The sequence below is a fragment of the Neofelis nebulosa genome, chromosome 17 (assembly GCF_028018385.1).
Source record: "Neofelis nebulosa isolate mNeoNeb1 chromosome 17, mNeoNeb1.pri, whole genome shotgun sequence".
Classification (NCBI taxonomy): Eukaryota; Metazoa; Chordata; class Mammalia; order Carnivora; family Felidae; genus Neofelis; species Neofelis nebulosa.
The window spans coordinates 58864215-58886336 of record NC_080798.1 but is presented as its reverse complement, the minus strand read 5'-3'; the positions used below and the strand labels follow the sequence as shown (position 1 = coordinate 58886336).

Below are 22122 nucleotides of genomic sequence, written 5' to 3'. Positions count from 1 at the left end.
GGAGGGGCAGCCCCGGGGTTGGAACCCCAGCTCCCCTCTCCTAGGAAGCTGGCTGGGCTCGGGCAGGGGACACCAGCTCTCTGAGCCTTGATTTCCACATCGGTCAATGGGGAAGTCGTAACACCTCCCGGGGTTGTTGCCGCGGAGCGTCAGGCGCATACATCGTCAGCTGCCCCCTGTTTTATCCATCAGTCGGCCGGCAGATCGTGAGAACACTTGGGACAGTTTTAACTCCCACGGACTAAGGCCCGGGTGCCTCGATCTGTTAGATCTCCAAAGCACGCGCATTTATAAAGAGCGGCCGCACCACAGCAGAAGGTGAGCCCATCACGGCGGGCTCAGGGCCACCTGCAGGCTGGCCAAGGGTTCCCCCCCCCCCCCGCCCTGCTGCTTCTGAAGCCAGCAGCCCCTTAACGGAAAGGCCAGGTGGCTTCGGTTCCGAAGGGCGGCCCGACCACACCCTCACCTCAGCTGCACCCCACGCTCCAGGACCCTCCAGTATATTTAGCTCCGAGGCGCCTGAACGCTTTTTCCGCCAGCACAGGCTCATCTTTGAGCAAACTCAGCCCAGATGCAGCACCCTGACCTCGCCAGTCACCGGCGGCTTCTGTCCCCACTACTTCCTGTTGTGCACCCGTGGGGCTGCGGGGGGGGGGGGGGGGGCTTGGCCGCACATGGCCAGCACCCAGCAAGCCCCTTCTCTCTCCGCAGGCCTGCGGACGCGCCGCCATGGGGCTCAAGCTGTCCTGCCTGAAAGGTAAGGGGGGCGGCTCCCCAACAGCTCTTCTGGGGCCCAGGGAGGTAGGGGCGGTGCAGGAATGAGGCAGGAGAGAGCAGGAGGCACACCCCGGAGAGGGCGGGGGCACCGCCAGTCAAGGCAGCATCTGTACACAGCAGGTGCCTTATAGATGCGGGCTGTGGCTCTCAGCACTCCTCCTTCCCTGCCACTGGCAGGAGACGGACGTGGCCACGGTGCCCTTGGGCCTTGGCTTCTCCCTCAGGAGGACTAATCCCAACCGCGGAGAGTAAGGGAGGAAGAGCCGGGGCACACACGGCGTTTTTGCTCTGCACCCCGCGGGCCTGGTGTCACCGGCATAGGGGGTTCGGCCTGCCGGGGCCCGGGGAAGGTCCTAGAAGGAGGCAGCGTCCCGGTGGCACGTGGTAGGTGTTGGCAGAGGCAGTGCAGACATCTGTCCTGTGCCCTTGCCCCTGATGTCCAGCCACGGTCCACAGGGAGACCTCTCCCCTTGAAGCCCGTTATTCGGTGACAGACGCCTCCCAGCCTGAAACCTGGGGGTCGTTCTGATGGCCCCTCCCTCGCCCATGTGGGTGGCATGCCTCGCAGAGCTGACTCACCTCCTGGATGTTTTGGGGGTGTCCCCGGCCCCATCCCTTCGCCGCAGGAAGTCAGGGGTGTGGGAAGGCCCGGGCCAGGCAGAAGGACCACCTTCAGTCCCCCTGCCGGGATGGGTGAGCTCAGGAGTGCATCTGATTGGCCCCGCTTCGGGTATGGGCCCCGCCCCTTGACCAGGGGGTGGGGCATCTTGGTGAACAGTTTCTCTAAGACGCGGAGCAGGTGCGCGGCAGTGGTTCCCCTGGACACCAACAGGGTGTCGTTTGCAAAGTGGGGACGGGGATGCTGGAGAGGCGGAAGCAGCCCACCCCCCTCCAGGGCCCGGCCCCTCTGAGGCCGCAGGCTGAGCCCACGCAGGAGGGGGGGGGCGGGGGGGCACCTGCTGAGCGCACACCTGGGGGGGGAGGGGCACCTGCTGAGGGCCAGCCGTCGCACCCAGACCCCGCCCTTGGAGCTCAAGGACCGTCATCCTTCAGGCTTCGCTGCGGGCCTCCCCGGCGCGGGGCACAGAGGAGGCATTCGGCGCCAGCTTACCGTTTTGGGTTTTAATCGTGGCAAAATGTACGTAACATAAAGTTCGCGCTCTTAACCGTGTGTAAGCGGACAGTGAGGGCCGAGACATCAAGCGCACTCACGCTGTGTGCGGCCGAACCCGCCTCCGCTTTGCGGACCGGAACTCTGCCCCCGCCCGCCGCACACCCTCCCTCCCGGCCCCCTCTCCCAGCCCCGCCTGCCGCCGCCCTTCCTTCTGTCTCTGTGAAAGCGCTTACCCCCGGCACCCGCGCACCTCATCTGAGTGGGTGGTACAGTATCGGTCCTCTTGTGACTGGCCTGCTTGACTCAGCATGATGTGCTCAGGCCCTCCTTTTTCAGGCGGAGTGAGAGTGCCTCGCGCGCAGAGGCCACGTCTGGGGTATCCACTCAGCCCCCCACGGTCCAGGGCTTTGGGTTGCCGTCCCAGCACATCTCTGACAAGTAAACCGAGGCCTTGGAGGAACCTCTGGGGCCCAAGCAGGGGAGGGTGCCCGGGCGCTGGGGACCACACCGCCGCCCTCTCTCCCCTCCCCGGCAGGGCAGCAGGCCGAATGCTCCTGGCACTGGGAGCCTTTCAAAGGGCCACCTCCAGCCTGGCCCCCGAGGAGCCACCTGCCGGGACAGGGACAGTGCCGTCGAGGGAGGTCTGCTCGCGTATTTTTCACTGTAGCTCTTAGGGGCGAGGCCTGCCACCAGCCACACCAGCCTCTCACAGCCGCGATCCCTGGAGGTGGCAGGCCACTTGAGAGGGACAGGCAGCGGGGCGGGGGAAGCTGGGCACAGGACCTGCTCTCGGTGCTTCACCAACACCACCCAGGCCGTCCTCCTCTGCGGAGCCTGAGTTTGACTCTTGCCGCCAGGGACGTGCGCAGTGCACGCAGTTGTCCACCTTACCTCCTCTGCCCTCGCCGCCCGCAGAGGCGTGCCGTCACCCGGCTGTGGGGCCGAGACCCGTACGTGTTTAGTGTGGGCCCTGCGCGTCCTTCCACACTCTGATGCCTGTGTCACCTTCCGCCAACAGTTGGTCTTGGGTCATTTCCAGCTTGTTGCGTTTGTAAATGGTGCCGTTTTGGTCATCTTTCATTTCCAATTTTGTTAACTGTTATTTCCTTTTTTTTGTTAATTTATTTTTGAGAGCGGGAGAAAGGGCACAGCTGGGGAGGGGCAGAGAGAGAGGGAGAGAGAGCGGGAATCCCGAGGAGGCTGCGCACTGTGAGTGCAGAGTCTGACAATGGGACTCGGACCCACGAACCGTGAGCTCCTGACCTGAGCCGAAGTCGAACGCTTAACGGACCAGGCCACCATGCCGCCCCTAAACTTACTACTTCTTTGGGATAAATTCCAGATATCCAAGTGACCCAGTCTCATAGTTAGGATCGATGGTGAATTCTTGATCAGAACTTGATGAGAAGTCCAAAACCAGGGTGCCCGCAGGGTCGCCACAGGACCTCCGGAGGCTCCAGGGGAAGGTCCTCCCTGCCTGCCTCTGTCCCCATACGGCCTCCTCCCTGTCTCTGTGTCCTTCCTCTTATGGAGACACCTGTCCTTGCACTTAGAGCCAGCCTTAAATCCAGGATGATCTCATCACAACGTTCTTAACTAATCACATCTGCAAAGACCTTGTTTCCAAATAAGGTCGCGTTCCAGGTGGATGTGGATATGGGGGGACACCCGTCACCCCACTGCGAGTCACTTCACCCCTGAGCCCCTTGCGCGAGGGGTGGGAGCGTGCCCTTCGGTCTGATGGCAGAGACCCCGCCCGAGGCAGGAGCTGGTGAGGGTGTGGTGTGGGAAAGGAACACATCCTGGTGTCCTGTCCCCAAGGCGAGTGGGCACAGAGGAGCCCTGGGAGTGGGGTCCTGCTGCCCGAGGGCCTGGCGGGAGCAGCCGTGGCGACTGGGAGTGCTCCACTGTCCAAAGAGCTCCTCCCTCATGCCCTCTCATCCAAGGATCCAAGGTCAGGCATGTGGCCGGCCTCCCCGTGAGCCAGGAGCTGCTCCTGGAATGAGTTCCCCGGATTTGCCTTTTAATCCTCACTACAGCTGGGCAGCGTACGTCACTTCGCAGATGGGGAGACCGAGGCACAGGCCCCGGGTCACGTGGCCGGGCAGGAGGGGCGGGCTCAGCAGGCAGCAGGGAGGGGTGCGTGGTTTCCCCGTGCCTGAGTGTGGGGTGGCGCTGCCCGGGAGACAGCACGGTAGGGCTGTGTGGTTTTCGGTGGGGTCTCGATGCAGCCTCAGCGTCATCTGGGAACCGGTCGGACGTGTGAGACCCTCCCAGACGACGGAGTCAGAAACTCGGGGAATGGGGGGGGGGGCGGTTAACAAACCCTCTGGGGGATTCCGGTGCCTGCTCAAGTTGGGGAAACACTGGTGACGGGGCTCTGGGGTTAGAGAGAGCTGAGTTCGGATCCCAGGTGTGCCCTAAGTGCAGCTTTGTGAAAATCCTTTCCTGTGTCAGAGCCTCAGCTTCCCCATCTGTGAAGTGGAATGATGAGTGAGGACAACGCCTGGGCCAGGTTTTGAGAGTTGGAGATGGTACCCAGCAGACAGGGCTCCCGGGCCGGGCTGGTCCCAGCCGACTGTCCTTCTGGGGCCAGGTGGGGCTGGGAGGAAAGGGGACCAGGAGACGAAGACTGCGTCCAGAGTTGGTGGCTTGGTCAAGTGTCTTAACGACTGTGTTTTAGAACAGTTTTAGATTTATGGGAAGTACTACGGTTTCGCCGAGAGTTAGCACACTGGCCCCTTCATCCGGGTCAGCAGATCAGTCCCAACAGGTTAGTATAAGTGGAGTCCATGCTTTGTTTGGGTTTTCCTCCATTTGCCCCTCAAGCCCCTTCGCTGTCCCATGAGCCCACCTTGCAACGACTTGTCACATCTCCTCAGTTTCCTCTGGTCGTGAGGGTTTCTCAGAAGCTCCTGTCTTCGTGACCTTGACCATCTTGAGGAGGACCGGCTGGCTGTTTGGGAGGACGGCCCACTGTTGGGATCTGGCCGATGTTGGGGTTTTTAGTCTCTTCTGAGCAGGTGACAATGGTGATGGTGGGGACAAGGGACACGGGCATGCCCTCCCCGGCGCCCCCGACTGCCCAGGGCATTTCTCCCTTGCAGGGGAATTGAACAGGGGCTCAGAGCCTCTCCCCCACTCGGCCTGTAACCCAGGCATGGGGTGGTTGGGGCTGGCAGTCAGGATGCCCATTCTTCCGATTGGTGTCGGGAGGCCCAGGACTCACTGCGGGTCCCGGCGCAGATGAGAGTCACTCCGCGGCCCCGTCTAGGGCAGATGGTTGGTTCCAGCCGCCCGATGCTGCCGGTGGGGTCTGTCTGGGGACTGTTGATTGCACAAACATTGATTGCATCCCTACTGTGCGCTGACCCAGGGCTGGATACAGGGCTTCAGACAGGAGCAAGGCCGCTGTGCAGCTGGGAGAGAGGGGAAAGGGGGAGAGAGGTGGAGAGAGAGAGAGAGAGAGAGAGAGAGAGAGAGCGCGCGACCCTGGCAGCAAGCAAGCCTGCGAGAGCTGGTCTGGGAGAGAGTGGGGAAGGAGAGAGGAGAGGAGCAGGTGTTCAAGGAGAGAAGAGGCCAGGTGGGAGGGGAAGAGGGCAGAACTTGGGCTTTACTCCAGTGGGGGCTGGGAGCTCCATGAACAGGGGGTTGTAAAGGCCTCCATTCAGCCGGTACATTTTCAGCAGTTTTCAGAAACGAGTTAGAGGCTTTATACCTTTGAAAGGAAGGCGACAGATGGGGCTAACATGGGGACAGAAGATGGCCAAGGTCAGTGTCTCTGTTTACCGAGTGTTAGTGTTCCTGTCTGTACGGTGGGCTGCGGCTTCCCGCCCATGGGGATCCTGGGTGGGGGGGCCCTAACCTTGCCGCCTACCTCTGCACCCCCCTTCCCATGGGGGACAGAGCCCAGACCAGCACTGTTCTGGCATACCTTCTATCTGTGGTTGAGTGTCTGCTACATGCCAGGCACTGCACCGGACCCCAGGGAAGGGCAGTGAGCAGCTCAGAGTCCCTGCCCCCACGTAGGAGAGGCAGAAAGGAGTGTGTGAGCACGAGACCCAGATGGGTAGATTTTGCAGTGACGGCAGTAAAGGGAGGTGAAGTGGGGACGAGGCGGCTGAGGGCCTCTTGCCGTGCGTACGTCAGAGCCAGCCATGCAGAGGCAGTGTTCCAGGCAGAGGGAGCAGCAGGTGCAAAGGCCCTGAGACAGGAACATGTTGGGTGAGCTGATGAGCACTGAAGAAGGGCGTGTGGCAGGAATGAGGGGCCAAGCAGGAGGAGGTGAGGTCACAGGGGCAGGCAGGGCCATGACAGCTGAGCCGTGGGACCCAGAATGTCTTTTATTAGTCACAGGAAGCAGGGAATCGGTGCAGACCAGGGGTCAAAGCATCCCCTGCCCTTCAGAATCACATGGATGGCTTTCAAAATGGTGCAGCCCTGGCCCGTTCCCGGGGGGTGGTAAGGCCTCAGCTGGGGTGTGGGCCCTGGGCACCAGTGTGTTTACGAAGCCTTCCAGCTGATCCGCCTGTGCAGCCCAGGTTTGAGAACCACCGTTCGGATCCAGTGTCCTTGCTTTTCAGGTGGAGCTTGGGCTGGGGACTGGCTGTCCAAGGCGACAAGGTTAGCTTGGCTGGAAACCCAGAAGGCAGGGGCTCGGAGGGCGGGGAGACCCCCACCCACTCAGAGGAGGGGTGGGTAATCAGATGGCAGTTCCTCTGGCCGTGCCCTGTCCCCGCAGGAGAGCCCGCAGCCCTCCAGGCTCATGGCCAGGATCTAGCCCCGTGTCCTGCTCAGGCTGACCCCACCTGCACCCTGCTGTCCTAGGGAGGAAGGGAGGGGTTGCCGGGAGGGTCACAGTCAGGTTGCCCGGCCTGGGGCGCCCTGAAGGACCCATACCTAAGGTTGCCCGTGGAAGCCTGTGGCCCGAGGGCAGGCTTGGGCTTCTGAGCACCAGCTACGCCTCCACAGTCCCACCTGCTTGGACGCACCTCCAGGGCTCTGTACCTGAGATGGCCCCACACAACTGTCCTAGATCAAGGGGGACGGGCCTTTTACCTGCCCACCTACCGGACAAGGTGGAGGGCTACGCCGGGAGGGGCGTGACCTTGGGCAGAGCCGAGATGAGGGGAGTGTGGGTGTGCCTGGCCCTGAGCGCCTCGATCGCCACACCTCGGCCCCTCCCAGCTTGACGGAGGGCAGGCCCTAGGGGCCCATCAGCGGGCAGCACTCCAGGTGGCTGGGGACTAGCCTGGTCCTGGGGGACAGGGCTGAGCCACAAAGGGACGGGCCCTGAGGACACCTGTCCTTGAAGTCATAGCCACCCCCACAGCCGGCCTCAGCTCCTGGCGGCCCACCCTGGCATCCTGGCCGTGGGCCTTCCACGTGTGGGTCAGAAGTGTGGGCCATGCAGGCGAGAGCACGAAGGTGTGAAAAAGGACCGGCCGCTCTATCTGAGCAGCTGGAGAACCACACGCACGGTTCAGTGAAAGGAACAAGGGGCGGGATGGGGGGGGGGTGTCTAATACCACCACTCGGTGGGAAAAAGGAACAGAATTTGCATGTGCAGACAGAGAATGTTCTGGAAGGAAGGGGACTCACAAAGCAGTCACCACGGCTGTCTCAAAGTGAAGAAGCCTTGAAGAACAGGGTGCCTGGGGGGTGAGCTGAGAGCAGAACCTGGCGGGCTGGACTCCAGCTGCCAATGCTGCTGGCCTGGGAGGGGGACCAGCTAGACCCGGTGTCCCCACCCCAGGACTCTGTAGGGTTCACTGTGGGCTTCCCTGGGCCCAGTGACCACAATGGCCCACCTCTCTCCTTCCTACTACCTAAGTCTGTCTATGTTAGCCTTCCTTAGAAAGTGTTTTCTCTTTTTTATTGCTTTATTTTCTGAATACATAAAGTACCTCCATGGTACAGAATGTAAAATGTACCAAAAAATGTGTTGGAAAGGGGAGCCTGGGTGGCTCAGTTGGCTAAGCATCTGACTCTTGGTTTTGGCTCAGATCTCACAGTTCATGATCTCACGGTTCATGGATTCGAGCCCCGAGTTGGGCTCTGTGGTCACAGTGCAGAGCCTTCTTAGGATTCTCTCTCTCTCTCTCTCTCTCTCTCTCTCTGCCCCTCCCATGCTATTCTCTCTCCCTCTCTCTCTCTCTCTCTCAATCAATCAATCAATCAATCAATAAACTTAAAAAAAAAAAAAAAAAGAGGATATGTAGTAAAGAGTAAGTCTTCCCTTACCTCTATCCTGACCACCTGCTTGGAGCCAGCCATGGTCACCGCTTCCTTGCGTCGCCTTCCAGAATATTCTATGTCTTCATGCGCAGACATGGTCTTGGGCGTACTCCTTTTCTTTTCCCAATGCGAGTGGTGGCAGTCGACCCGCCGTTAGGTAGGAGCGCGCCTGCCCTTGTCGTGTTGAGAGTGTTGCCACGTGGCCTCAAGAGTACCCACCGCGTGGGGAATGACTGAGCTAATGTAGCGTGAACGGCCTTTGTTTTCCTCGATGGTCTCATGGGTGCAAAGTGGTATCTTGGGGAAGATTATGCGTCGTGTCTTTTCTGAGAGAAAGGTCTGTGTGGACAGAGCAAAGACACAGGCTGTAAGGCAGCCGCTGGATGGAGTTTCACGAACCGGCCCACGGCCGCGTCCAGAAACAGAACGGTCCCCTAAGACCACTCCCCCGACCCCTGACCGCACCGATAGCTTCTCCTGTGCCTGATCTTTACCTGCTCGAGACCTCTGTGCGTGTCACCTGTCACCTGTCGTGTGGAGCAAGCAGCTTTGCGCTGCCCAGGCCACGCCTGAAACTCGTCTGAGACCCTCTCTGAAGTCACCGGGGAGCCCCGTGTGTCCCGGGGCCCAAGGCAGAGGCCTCCGTTTCTGTGAAGTGAGGGCTGGTCTGCCCCCCCCCCCCCCCCGCCCCAGGCGCCAACGTGAGGACCACGGGGGACGCTCTGGGGCAGAGCTGGTGCAGAGTTTCCTGTGTGTCAGCCTTGCATGTCCTGGGTCACCACCCAGAACTTTACAGCCGTCACGGTGCTGCCTCTGGTAGGATGGGCGTGTGCTGTGGGCGGTGGCCGTGTGATCAGGGGCAAGTGGGATGATTTGTCTTTGCCTCCGTTTTCCCCACCCCCTCAGGGCTGTGGTCTAGGTAGTCCCAGGCGCGGCAGGCCCTCCATACGAGGTGCTGGGGGGTGGTCCTCCTTGTCTTCTCCCTCCACGAAGGCCAGTGTGCCCTCCGGCCGTGGGCAGCGCCACCCCTTGCCTGTGCAGAGAGCAAGCGCTCTGAGAAGGCTCGCTGCACTTGCCCTGGCATCAGGGTGTGCAGGGCAGTGGCAGGCAGGTAGCTCTGTGCCCAGCGGGCGCCAGATCCTGGAATGACGTGTGCCTGTCCTCAGGGCCCAGGCTCCCCAGGAGCTCACATGTTTGCTCAGGACAGTCCCGCTCACCGTCTGCCTCTGGGACTGGCAGGCATCGACTCGTGCGGTGGCCCCAGTGGCTGTGCTGACAGCCCTAATGATATGGCCCCGCCCACTAGTGGCCAGCGGGCCCCCACACACCTTCACTGAGCATCACGTGTCCTTACGGGAGCCCTGCGGGTTACAGGCCAGTCTCCTGGGTGAAAGCTCGCATCTGTGTCCTAGTAAGGGAGGCCGGTGGATAGCCCCCTTTCACTTATCCCCTCCGTGAGTCTGGAAACAGAGGCTCAGAGAAGGCAAGAAAGGTGCCCAGCCCACACAGCCGGCAAAAGGCAGAGTGGGGACGCCAGTCCCTGTGGCTCCGGCCATCCTGCAGCCCCGTCCCGCGAATCCAGGCAGGCCACTCGGGACAAAGGAGGCCAACGGCTATCAGGCACCCGCTCTGGACGGCAGAGCTCTTGTGGCAATTAGTAACAGCTAGAACCGTGGTTCTCCGCTTGTCGCCTGGGGGGGATTCTGCACCCCTCCCCCTCACGCCGAGTTGCCAGATTTAGAGGGAAAGCACAGGATGCCCAGTTACATCTGAATTTCAGGTAAACGAGGAATAATTGTCGGGTGCCAGCGTGTCCCAAATATTGCGTGGGACTTGTGCTAAAAAATCATTTGCACTTGACTTGCCAACTCAACCCCCGGGGAACACCGGTGGCATCTGGAGGGATTTTTTGTTGTCACGGCTGGAGGCTGCTACAGCCTCTGGAGGCCAGGGCTAGCCCCCCTACTGGGCACAGGGCGGCCCCCTCCACAAAACACAGTCTGTCCCAAACGTCAGCGGTGTGGACGCGGAGGAGCCTGGAGCTGCACACGCCAAGCATTTCCCGTGACCCGGGCCCGTGCCAGGGGCTCTGCCTGCTTTCTTTGACTTTGGTTCTCACTGCACCCTCACCCCCCTGGCCGAGACCCAGGGAGCCTTCCGGAGAGGCTCGGGGCCGGGAGCCCACCAGAGTCGGCCCTGGCGCTGGGGGCAGGTGGGCGGGCCGAGGGGGGCTGAGGGTGGCAGCCACGTCCACCCCACCTGCCTGCCCTTCCCTCTCTCTGGCGCGTCTTCCCGGGCTCTTGCTCACGCAGTTCATCCCTGACGCAAGCTGGGGCTTTTTCCTTAATTAAAAAGAGATTTAAAACATCCACTGCTGTCTCCACTGGGCCCATGCTGCCTGGAAAAGGTAAAACCGCCCTCACTGCCCTGGCCTCATCCGTAATCGTGCAAGGCTTTCTGCTTAATTGGAATGAGAAAAAAAAAAAAAAAAAAAAATGAAGTGCATCTGGAACCCTTAGAGGCATCGGTCGGCTTGTGTTTTGAAAGACCTGCGCTCAGGGGTGCCTGGGTGGCGCAGTCGGTTAAGCGTCCGACTTCAGCCAGGTCACGATCTCGCGGTCCGTGAGTTCGAGCCCCGCGTCAGGCTCTGGGCTGACGGCTCGGAGCCTGGAGCCTGCTTCCGATTCTGTGTCTCCCTCTCTCTCTGCCCCTCCCCCGTTCATGCTCTGTCTCTCTCTGTCCCAAAAATAAATAAAAAATGTTGAAAAAAAAAAATTTAAAAAAAAAAAAAAAAAAAAAAAAAAGAAAGACCTGCGCTCAGTCCGACATCCGGTCAGGAGTTAGTGCTGGCCCCAGCGCACCCTGTTCCTGCCCCGGGGCCTTTGTGCAGGCTGGGGCTGACCCAAGTGCCCTCACCTTCCCCGCCTTTCTCCTTCCACTCTGTGATCAGCCTCTCCGGGAATCCCTGACTCCCACCGTCTAACACTATCCGGGGGGCTCCTTCCCATCATCGGCTTCTTAATACTGACCTCAGGCTCCAGACAGTATTCGATTTGCTTCCTGGCCCCTGGGAAGGCAGGGTCCCTGTCAGTTCCCCCATGACCCAGGCCGCGGTCCCTGACTCCTCTGTACCTCAGTGTGTGCATCCGGAAGATGGGCTTCTCACACTGTCGGCCTCCTTGGGAGGACCAGATGATCACTTCCCCCGGGTGGGGGAGGGGGTCACACGGCCCCCAGCTGCAGCAGTGTGAGCCCTCCCGCCCTCGGCCTGAAACAGCGGAGGGGCCTCTCTACATCTTTCCTGGCTGATCCTGGAATCTTCCGGGTCTCCCTTCTGCACTGGGGCCTGGAGGTGGAGGAAGGCGCCGAGAAGCACGTGCTGGGACCCTTCTGTTCCCTGCTGTGTCCCCGGCCCCCGGAATGAGGCCCAGCACACAGTAGGTATACACTACGTGCCTGCCCACCGAGCACCTCCCTGGGCCCGGCTCTGCGCTGCGGGGGACGGGAGCGTCGGGGGAGAAGGCCGGGGCCAAGCCAGGTGATGTCACGGCCGGCCAGCAGAACGGAGTCAGACTCCGTCTTCCCTCGTTCCCCTGCCGGTGGCCATTCCAATCCAGTTCGGAAGACGCGCCTCCGGGTGTTGAGTTGGAACCAGGAATATTTTGTCAGAGCCGCCCCCACTCCAGCTGTCCCTCGGCGGGGGTGGGCTCGGGGGCCTGTGAGCATCAGCCGGGTGGCACCCGCCCCGCAGGTACTTAATTCGGGCTGAACCAATGAGCGAGTGCTAAGGGTAGAATCCCGTGCTCCTGGTGACCCCGTGTGTTTACCGACTCTGGGTTTCTCCCCTGCAAACGCACTTAATGACCGCACCCCCCGGCTGGATTGCAGCCCCCACTGTGGGTCCTAGAGCCCTCAGCACCCCCTGGAGGGGGAGGCCATTAGTTACCTCCATTCGCAGGGGAGGAAACCAGGCCCAAACAGGTGGAGTCCCTGCCAGCTGTACCAAAGCCCAGATGTACATTCTGGCCCCCGCGACGTCGCAAGCCCAACAGTCACGCTGTGGGCTACGGGGTCTCCAAGCTGGGTGCCGGCCCATGCGCCATTTTCAAAAGAAGCAGCAGAGGGCGCCCGTGAGCCACGATGCCTGCTGCAGGCAGCAGGTGTCGGCTGTGGCCTCTGAGTGGCCTGGGTCCCCACCCCCCCCCTCACCCCCACCCCCGAGAGCTGCAGAGGAAGGGGCCCTGGCCCGGGGAAGCTGGGGAGCTGGGGCGTCCTGAGCAGGGCACAGGCCTGGCTCGGGGCTTCTGAAGGCTGGGAGGTGGTGGCTGACACCAGAAGGGGCAGGCCTGGAGCCACGCAGCCTATGCGCATCCTTGGCACCTTCTTTCCTCGCCTGGTGAGCAGACAGGGTCCTAGTATCCACCCGGGGGGGGGGGGTGACAAAGCTGCAGTGGCCCCCAACCCGGGGCCCCCCCAGGCCCCAGCCAGCTGGTCACCCTTGGCCGTTTCCCTGACACTTGGCCGGCACGTGCCCCACACCAGTGTTTCATTCCTATGAGACTGGTATTAACCCTACTTTTATGGCAGGGAACTAGGCCCAGAGTGGTGCCGCTGTGTCCCCACGGTCACCCTAGCCTGGGGACTCCCTGCCCTGGCTGTTGGACTCACCTGGACGCTTTTAAGAATCCCGGTGGCCCAAGTACAGCAGTGAGATCAGGTTCTCACTGGGGGTGGGGCCCTGCATCAAACTTCCCAGATGAGTCCCCGTGCAGAACCAGGTTCCAGGGGGATGTCTGTCTGGCCCTCGAGCACAGCGTCTCCCCATTTCACCCGCTCCCACAGGCCGGGGTTTGGCTGCCTGGCCTGCTCCTTCTCCAGGGCCAAGAACAGCGTGTGCCCCAGAGCAGGGGCCCAGTCAAGGTCAGGTGACCGCCAGTCCCCGCCCCAAGCTTCCTGCACAGGCACCCCGAGATCTTTCAGTATTGCTGGGGTGCTGAGATCTGCTCCCAGTCCCCTGCCTCTTTGGGGCCTGGCCCCCTGGAATCCCAGCCAAACCCACCGCTTTCAGGAAATGGGCTTTTAATGGCCTGAGGCGGGCACATAATTAACGAGTAACAATTCTGGCTTTAGCACAAATGAGCTCCTTGTCTGGGGCACGGTTGGCATTTGTTTTTAATCCCCAAAGTAGACTTTATCTCCTGAGAGCTTTTTCCCTCTGCTGGAGGCTGGGCAGTTCCCCGGGGGTGGGGATGGGGATGGGGGGTGTCGAGAGGTTCTGGAGTCCTGCCCTCCCTCTTTCCGCCCTCTGCCCTCCTCCCTCTCCCCTCCCCTCCCCTCCCTCCTCCCTGCCTCCAGCATCTCTCCAGGGCCCACGGAGTGACCTTATGCTTCTCGATTAAGAAAGTGGGCTTTGTCGCCAAGCTCCCAGAACCCGTTAAAATGCAAATGTGGGGGCCCTGGGAGGAGTGTGGCTCTTCGCCATTAGCATTTTATTTTAGAACTTGGGAATATTCTCCAAGGAAGGGGCCTTGAAGACAGAGCAGGGAGGCTCCCTCCTGTTACAGATAACAATAATCAGAGCCTCCTTTTGTTGCCAACACCCCATGAGACGCTTTTTATGGATGATTATAGAGAATGCTAACAGGGATGGGGCACACTCTAGGGCCCCCCCCCCCCCCGGCTCTCTGGGCAAGCGCTTTACGTGAATTCATTCATTTTCTCCACCCCCACACCCCTCAGAGGTAGGCGCTGTCCCTATAGGACAGCAGCCAGGTTTGGGATTTCCTTCTTGTTTTCGGCATCAACCGGCCTCAGGCTTTTGAGGTTCTGTTACTGCCTAGTAGGACCTCAGGCGCGTTCCAGATCCAAACTCCCTGACTTCTGGATGGTACAGGGCAGGGACTGGCGAACCACAGCCAAACCCAGCACACTTCCCGTTGTTGCAAATAAAGTTTTATTGAAACACAGCCGCACTCATTCATTTGCACCCTGTCAGCGGCAGCTCTCCGGTGCTGATGGCAAGGTTAAGCAGTTGCAACACAGACTGCCTAGCCCCGGAGGGAGAAATATATGTACCGTCTGGCCCTGTGCAGAAAGTTTGCCAGCTACACTGTATCGAATTACAAGAAGCACCGGGTCTTGCGGTCTGGCAGATCGGCTTTGGGCTGGGATCCTGGCTGTACCACCCGCTAGCTGTTCAACTGAGTGCAGGTTCTTCTTCCTCTCTCTGGTCCTCAGTCTCCACGTCTGTGAAATGGGGCTGGTTAGACTTGGCACGTCGCGGGGGAGCAGTGAAGACCAAAGGAGAAGTCTGGCACGCAGCAGATAACCTGTGAACGTCAGTGATTACCAGTGATACAGGAGGGCCTCCTCCTGGAGGCTTCCTTTTGTCTGTTTTACATCCTGGCTTGTGCTGCTTTAAGGGAGGCTTGCAAAGCACGGCTTTAGATCAGGTTGGCAGCAGCCTTGGTGGGTGCTCCCCAGGGACTCGTAGTCTGGTGGGGAGATATGGTCTCCTCCTGCAGAACTAACTGGCCTGGCAGAGCCGGAAGAGGGGGGCACGGCACCACCCCAGGGAGGAAATAGGATCAGGGTTCAGGATGGGGAGGGGCCTGGGGCGTCGCTGCGGCCGTGAGTTTGGTGTGAGTGCATAAGAAAGCCGCGTGGGGCGGGAAGGCTGCCGCTGGGAGCAGGCCGTGTGCCAGGACAGCCTCGCCCCAGCCCGCGGAGCGGGGTCCGACCACCCCGCTTTGTCAGCGAAAACAGGAAGTCGGAGGGAACACAGCCCACAGGACACCCTCACTTCTGACACCAGCTGCAGGTTCAGGGGTTCGACCGTTCCCCGGGAGGACAGAACTCACGGAAAGGTCTTATACTCGCGGCTACGGTTTATTACAGGGAAGGGACACAGATTCGAGTCGGCCAAGTGAGGCGGTGCAGAGGGTGGAGTCCAGGAAAGTTCCAGACGGAGCTCTCCTTGTCTCTGCCCACCGGATCACAGAGGCGTTACCTTCTTGGTACACACGTGCGACACGCACATGCACGCCCGCACACACGGAGTGGTGCCGATCGGCGAGGATCTCCTGAGCCTCGGTGTTCAGTTTTTAGTGGGTGTTCCGGGTTGAATCGCGCCCCCCCCCCCCCGCCCCCCGATTCACTTATGGGAGTCCTAGCCCACAGTACCCTAGAACATGACCTCATGTGGAAACGGGGTCGTTGCAGACGTACAGTTAAGAACAGGTCATACTGGATTGGGCGATGGTCCAATGTGGATAATTACGGATTATGCTCCAGTATGACTCGTGTCCTTACAAAAAGGGAAATTTGGACACAGACACACAGGCAGAAGCCGTGTGAAGAAGAAGGCGGAAACCGGGGTGATGTGTCTGTGAGTCAAAGAATGCCAGAGGTTGTCCGCAAACCACTGAGAGCTGGGGAAGAGGCCTGGGGCGCGGTCTCCCTCGTGGCCTCTCAAGGAGCCAGCCCTGCTGGCCCCTGGGTCTCGGACCTCCGGTGCCCAGACTGGGGGAGAGTCAAGTTCTGTTGTTGGAGCCCCATGGTCCGTGGTGCTTTGTCACAGCAGAGGACACGAGTACATTGAACCCCATTGCAGAGGCTCAGTTGATTGCCCATGTGGCGGGTCTGTCTCCAGTCCCTTTGGGCATCACCCAAAGCCCATGTGGCTGGACTCTCCAATGTGCCCAGGGTCCCCAGACACACAAAGGCTCTCCCGCCAGGCCTGGCATCCCAGGGGCTTAGAGATCACCTCCCGGAAGCCGAGAACAGAGGCCGGACCTCTTTTGGGGCACGGGTAAATTCACCACCACACAGGGGCCCGGAGAGGAGATGTGATTTGCCCAGGGTCGCACCGCCAGTGAGCAGCCGGCCCGACTCAGAGCCTGTGACTTCGCCACTGTGCCGGCCACGGGCAGCTCTTCTGAGCACAGAGCCCAGGCCCCGCTGCAGATGGGCCAAGAATTCGGCCTCATTCCATTGCTTCCGGTCATCTGAGGTTCATGCTTTTGCGGATTTGGACAGACTGTCTCTGTCCAAAGGCACAGACCAGGCACGAGCCGCGCATCAGAGGAACACCCCTTACTTAGGTGACCAGAGGCCGCCTTCAGAAGCCCCTTGTGGTTTTCCCACAACCCAGAGGGTCTGGCTGTCCCCACCGTGCACCTGCTGCCCCTTCCTCCTATGGTCGGGGCAGGCTATGTGGACTGTATCCGTTTCCAATCCTGTGCAACAAACTGCCCTCAAACTCAGTGGCTTAGGCATTATGTCGCAGCGTCTGTGGCTTGGGAATTCAGGAATGACCTAGTGGGAGCTTCTGGCCCCGGGTCTCTTGTGGGGTGACGTTTAAGCTGGCAGCCAGGGCTGCGGTGTCATCCAAAGGCTTGACTGGGCTGGAGGACCCGTTTTCCTGGTAGAAAGGAGGCCCCGTTCCTCACCGCACGGGCTCTCCCCCAACCCCAGCCCGCTGGCTGCTCGCTGGTCCTCGCAGCGTGGCGGCCGGCTTCCCCCAGAGCGGGAGGCAAGGAGCAAGTTGGCGTCCTTTGTGACCTCATCTTGGAAGCCCCACCCAGGCCTTCCATCATATTCCGTGTGCTGGAAGCCTTGCTAAGACCCTCCACACCAAAGGGGAGGTGAATTAGACGCCACCTCTTGGGGACATGCCTCAGAGCCACGCCCTGGCCCCACAGGGGCCGTCGAGGAGCCCATTTCCTCAGCTGCTGCTGTGGCCCGGGACCGAGATGCCTGAGCAAATGTCATCCCAGTTGTGTCATCCCAGTTGGAGGCTGTTTGGGGTGAAACCAAAGGGGAGGGGCCCGGAGACCAGGATTTTCACACCCAGTTCGGTGGTGCCTGAGGTCCTTTGGCATTCACAATACGAAGCACTCTGCTTGTTCTCTCCCAGATGCTATGCTGGGCCCAAGGGAATCACAGAGGAGGGAGTCACTGGCTGCCTTCCAGACGCTCACGGTAAAGGGAGACAGAATTAAGAACTAATGTCTCAATACAGTCTGATCAGTGCTGGAAGAAGGTTGAGGAGTGAATCTGTGTAGACGGACAAAGGAGGGAGGGACCGCATTTGCTGGGACATCTTCCCCAAAGAAGAGCCCAGTGTGCTGGGCTCTGAAGGGTGAATAGGAGCCCATTCCCCTGGTAAAGAAAGAAAGAACATTCCAGGCAGGAATTGGGTCGGGAGCCCAGGGTTTTGGGGAGCTGTGAGCAGTATCGGGAGTGTGGACCGGTGGCGGGGAATGAGGCTGTGGGTCGTTTGCGCCAGATCTTGAAGGCTGAAAGCTGGGCTGGGGGGTTGGCTGCAATTCATGATCAATATCTCCCAACGTGTATTTCACGATTCACGGTTCTGTGAGATGGCAACGGGCATTCCTCCAAAAACAGACCCCAAGATTACTTAAATTCAGGAAGCCCAGGGTGAAACTCAATTAAAGAGCTGCTTCCCTACTGCAGGACTTCTCAGAGCCTTTAATTCTCTAACATGCACGAGAATCCCCAAGAGAAAGATAGATTAGGTGGGGTCCAGTCAACATTCAAATATGTGCTATTCTCAAACCCATTTGGTCGTGGAACCCCGGGAGGCCAGTGTTCCAGGGAACACGCTTTGAGAACTGCTTGTAGCTAGTTGTCAAGAGGCCGCGAGGGTTTCGCAGGTATGCGGTATGATCAGGTTCGCGGTTTCTGGCAGAGAGGCTAGTTAGGGGCTTGAGGAGGGAGAGAGAAGGACGGCAAAGCCACCGAGGGATGATGGCATCTGCGGGCTTGTGATGGGTTAGGTTGGCTGGGACGTCGAGGGAGAGGAGAGAGTCAGGGTCCCCTAACTCGGACGGGAAGGACGGAGCAAGGGTGTGGCGTGGGTGACGTGGGTACTTAGTAGCAGGCCACGGAGCAAGGAATCCACCAACAGTAGAAGAAATGGACAGACTCCTCGCGGGAAAGCCCAGCTCACCCGAACTGACACAGGAAGAAACAGAAAACCTGACTAGCCCCGTGTCTGTTGAAGACCCCAAACTCCTAATCAGAAAATCTTTGCACAGAGAAGATTCCAGACCCGGACGGTTCCCCTGGGGAATCCAATCAGATGCGTGAGGGAGAACTTGGGCATCTCCCAGACGCCCTTCCAGAAGGGGATGTGGGGGAGGAGTGGCCGCGTGAGGGGTTCCTTCCGCGCGGCAGACGGGCCGATTCTGGTTCAAGCTGTGCTCCGTGCCCCACTTGAGAGCCGTGTTCCGGGGGCCTCTGGCTATCAGACGTTGCTCCGGGCACCCGAGCCACGTTAGTGAACAAAGCAGGCGAAACTCAGTGCCCTCCCTGGACGACGCAAGCTTGGAGGGGCCGTTGAACTGCCCTGCGCCTCAGCGTCCCCCTGCGCGGAGCCAGGCCAGCCCTCCCCTCCTTGCTGAGAGGTGGCGGTGAGGGAGGGAGGCAGGCAGCCCGCAGCCGGGGGGCTCCCGGCGGCCACTGATGCTTGTCTCCCTGTCGTGTGTGTACGTGTGCGTCCCGCGGCCTGCCCTCTCAGGCTTTAAAATGTGTGGCAGCAGCAGCAGCAGCCATGACGAGGCCCCCGTCCTGAGCGACAAGCACCTGGACGTGCCCAACATCATCATCACCCCCCCGACCCCCACGGGCATGATGCTGCCGCGGGACTCCGGGCAGACAGGTGAGGCCCTCCGCCCTCGTGTGCCGTGGGTCTGAGCTCACGTCCCCACCTGCCCGGGGAGTGTTAAAAATTTATGCTTGAATCTGCGTCCGTTCCACCGTGGGCCCCTCGCGTGTACCAGCCTCAGCAAGATGTGGCATATTAAGTAATTAGCTAGACAGCCCCTGCCGGCAGCCGGGGCGAGTGATGGATGGGGCTGGGGGAGCCCAGCAAGGTAATGGATGGCTGTGCCTTCCCCCGCCAGCTGGGGACGGGTGCTCCGTCTTGCTGGCCACAGCCCTTCAGTGGACAGGACAGACCGTGTCTGGGCCGAGCCCGTCTCCGGGCTTTCTAGATGCAGCTCGCTGCGGGGGGGGGGGGGGGGGGGGGGGGTCAAGGAGAGAGACTTGTTCCCAGAGAGAGACGCGGACCGGTGTCCCCACCTGCCCCTCTGTGGACACTGTTGGAGCCTGTGGGACAACTTGTTCATTTGTTCATCGAAGAGATTTACCGAGCCACGCCCGCCCTAAGTGCCGAGGCTGCTGTCATGAATGTTAGTAATAAAAAATAATGATGACGTTAGCAGTAAGCACACTTTCTTGTGGAGTCCTCAGGGTAACTCTGGGTTAGGTCCCGGTCTCGTCCCCTTTTAACAGACGGGGAAACTGAGGTCCAGAGAGGGTGAGACATTGGCCATATAGCTGGTAAGTGGCAGGGTTGGGATTCAGACCCAGCGGTGTGGTCCGGAGCTCGCTCTGTGGGCCCCAGGCCAGGCGCGCTCCCAGTCAGCGGCTGGCATCATTCAGCCAACCAGCCATCACGACATCAGTCCCGCCTGATGGCTCCTGCGGGGGACACAGACGCAAGGCTGACGTGGGGCTGGCGAAGTCTGGCATGGGGGCTTGGATAGACTTTTCCAGAAGGGCTAAGCCTGGATCTCAGCTTGCCCACCAGGGTTAGAGGATCCGGAGGAAGCCACTGGACCCCCCTCTGGGTCGAGCCCTGTGCAGGGACTGCGGCTGGGCCATTCTCAGTAATGACTCACACTGGGTCACATTCCTGTGTCCCCTTCCCAAGTGCCAGGCACCGGGCTGAATGCTTCTCGTAATGTCTCCTTCTCCTTCCAACCCTGAGGCTCGTGAGTACTACCCTTATCTCTAGTTTACAGATGGGGAAACTGAGGTCCAGAGAGGGGCAGTGACTCACCCAGGGGCACACAGCAAGGTGGGAGAAGACCCAGGCTCCTGCTCCAGTGTCCAGAGAGCTCAGTGCGGGCTGCCGTTAGGCGCTCTTCCCTGCCAGCCTTGGTGTCCTCATCTGTAAAATGGGTTCGCAACCACCTTCCTGGCCCCCAGAGCCAATGTGGGTGTGGGGAGACTTAGGGTTACCTTATGAGGTCAGAGGCCCTGAGCTCGCAGGAGAGGCCCCTTTAAGCTTAAGCAGCTCGGGGCGGGGGGGCAGATCAGTGCAGAGACTGCCAGGGGGTCACCCTCCTGTCCTATCTGCTCAGACCCCGTCTCTCCGCGTTTCCCCTAGCAGAGAACCGAGGCAGGGGATCAAGGGCACAGACCTCGGGGTCGGAAAGCCCTGAATTCGGACCCCTGCTCTGTGGCCTGTCACCTTGTGACCGTCAGCAAGAGGCTGTACGTCCCCGAGCCTCAGTTTCCCCATCTGTAAAATGGTGCCTCAGAGGTTGGGGGGGATTCGTGACAAGGTCGGGGTCTGATTTCACGCCCTGCACAGTGGCCGTGTTGTTGATATTCCCTCCCCAGCGACACTTAGGGCTGGAGGAGACCACCAGACCTGGGTAGCATTTCCTCCGGGGCTGCTGGCTGAGTGACGATTAGATCCCGGGGCTTCCGCAGGTGGTGAGGAGCGGGGCTCCCCTGGCTGACCCGAAGCAGCTCTCCCCCTCTCTGGGCCTCAACTTCCCTCTCCAGGACAGCGGCGTGGAGGTGTGGACCTCCCCGCCCAGCCCTGGGCTTGAAGGTCCCTCCGGAAAGATGCTAAGTCGGGGGTGGGGCCCAGGGTAGAATGCCAGGGACCTCAGCCGGGGCCCCGGGCGAGCTCTGCGTTGGGTGTGGGTGTCACCGGGGCCCCCCGTCGGCATCCTTACCGCCACTGCCACTGTGCGGGGGGAGCCCGGAGATACTGGCCCTGGAGCTCTGCGTGCGGTGGGTGGCTGTCCAAGACGCTGATTCCTTCTCTTCCTCCTAGTCTGGCTGGACGAGGCAGGGCCGTGCCCAGAGGACGGAGACATAGACCCCGAAGCCTGAGGACGGGGCACGGGTCGGAGAGCGTCCTCCCCGGCTCCTGCTCCAGCCGCCCGGGCTCCACAAGTCCCTGGGGGCGAGGCTGCCTGGGACGGATGCGCTGCGTCCCCTGGACGGGAAAACAAAGGCTCCTGGTGCCCGGCAGGTCGCAAGACGAGCAAGGAAGGAGCCCTGCTTGCGTCCGGAACCGTGTTTCCCAGGCCCCACTGAGCGGACCGGACCTCTACTGCCCATGCGTTCGTGCTGCCCCCGGAGCCGTGGCGACGGCCGTCAGGACGCGCTCACCCTCCCTGCGCCCCGGGCCACGCAGCCCGGCACGCGGGAGGTCCACACACGCTCAAGAACTCCTTGCAGAGGAGTGACTGTTTTGTACATGTGGTTTTACAGCTACCGAAACAGCCCAAAAAGTGGCTTATGATTTCTCTTTTGCATTATAAATAAAGGCCATCTGTAACGATCGGCGAGCCCGGCTGCTTGGGCTGGAGAGGAGACCAAGCACACGCGGGTGCAGAGGTTCTGAGGATCCCTCCACGCGGAGGGACGGGGCGGGGCGGGCCGCAGGGGCCTCAGGATGGTCTCGGGCCCTCCACCTGCTCACCGGCCCGAAGTCACGTACCCAGTTCCGGCCTTGCCAGCTGTGGGATCCTGGTAATAATGCACGTCTAGGATGGGAGGCAGTGGTTTCGGGTTTCGTTTCTCTCAAGGACGTTAAGTTGCTAGTGTCCCCGTCCTGCCCCGTTCTGGTGGTGACACCTGTGTTTGGCTTCCGCCCGACGCCGCGTGGCTTCTGTTGGTTCGGGTTTGGCTGCTGTGCTCGCCGGGCTCCTGAAGGCGCCGCGTCTGAGCCGAGGCTTTGTGAGAAAAGAGTGTATTTGGAAGGTGATCCGGGAGCACACAGGGAGGGAGGGGGGTGGGAGGTACCGTGCGGGGGACTCCGCGACCACTCGGGGGTTCGGTGATTCCCCAGAGGGACTCGCGGAACTCAGAAACGCCACCACGGCCGTGTTTATGGTTTCTTACAGTGAAAGAATGCAGATTACCATCCGCCAAGGGCAGAG

The 22122-nt window shown here is 60.6% G+C and overlaps 1 protein-coding gene and 1 long non-coding RNA gene across 5 annotated transcripts in view; one reads left to right on the top strand and one right to left on the bottom strand.

Moving 5' to 3' along the window:
• C17H16orf74 (chromosome 17 C16orf74 homolog) overlaps nt 1-21522 on the top strand; it is a 45874-nt gene extending 24352 nt beyond the window's left edge. The window contains exons 3-6 of one of the 2 annotated variants that reach the window (XM_058707823.1): nt 712-757; nt 1831-1915; nt 18691-18812; nt 21009-21522. In XM_058707823.1, coding sequence (XP_058563806.1) covers nt 730-757; nt 1831-1915; nt 18691-18812; nt 21009-21067 — 294 coding nt within the window. In that variant the 5' untranslated portion in view covers nt 712-729 and the 3' untranslated portion in view covers nt 21068-21522. Of the gene's footprint in view, nt 1-711; nt 758-1830; nt 1916-18671; nt 18813-21008 lie in introns of both variants that reach the window. The other variant, XM_058707824.1, reaches the window with a different exon arrangement.
• Nucleotides 1778-12897, bottom strand: LOC131499678 (uncharacterized). Of its 3 annotated transcripts, XR_009256013.1 has the most exons (4): nt 8623-9051; nt 8135-8467; nt 3211-5310; nt 1778-3042 (listed from the first exon to the last, which is right to left on the bottom strand). It is a non-coding gene; the product is annotated as an uncharacterized LOC131499678 (long non-coding RNA). The 3 variants fall into 3 exon arrangements; XR_009256014.1 differs by lacking the exon at nt 8623-9051 and adding an exon at nt 12797-12897 and having other exon boundaries at nt 1778-5310; XR_009256012.1 differs by having other exon boundaries at nt 1778-5310.
• Nucleotides 21523-22122: the final 600 nt, after the last annotated feature.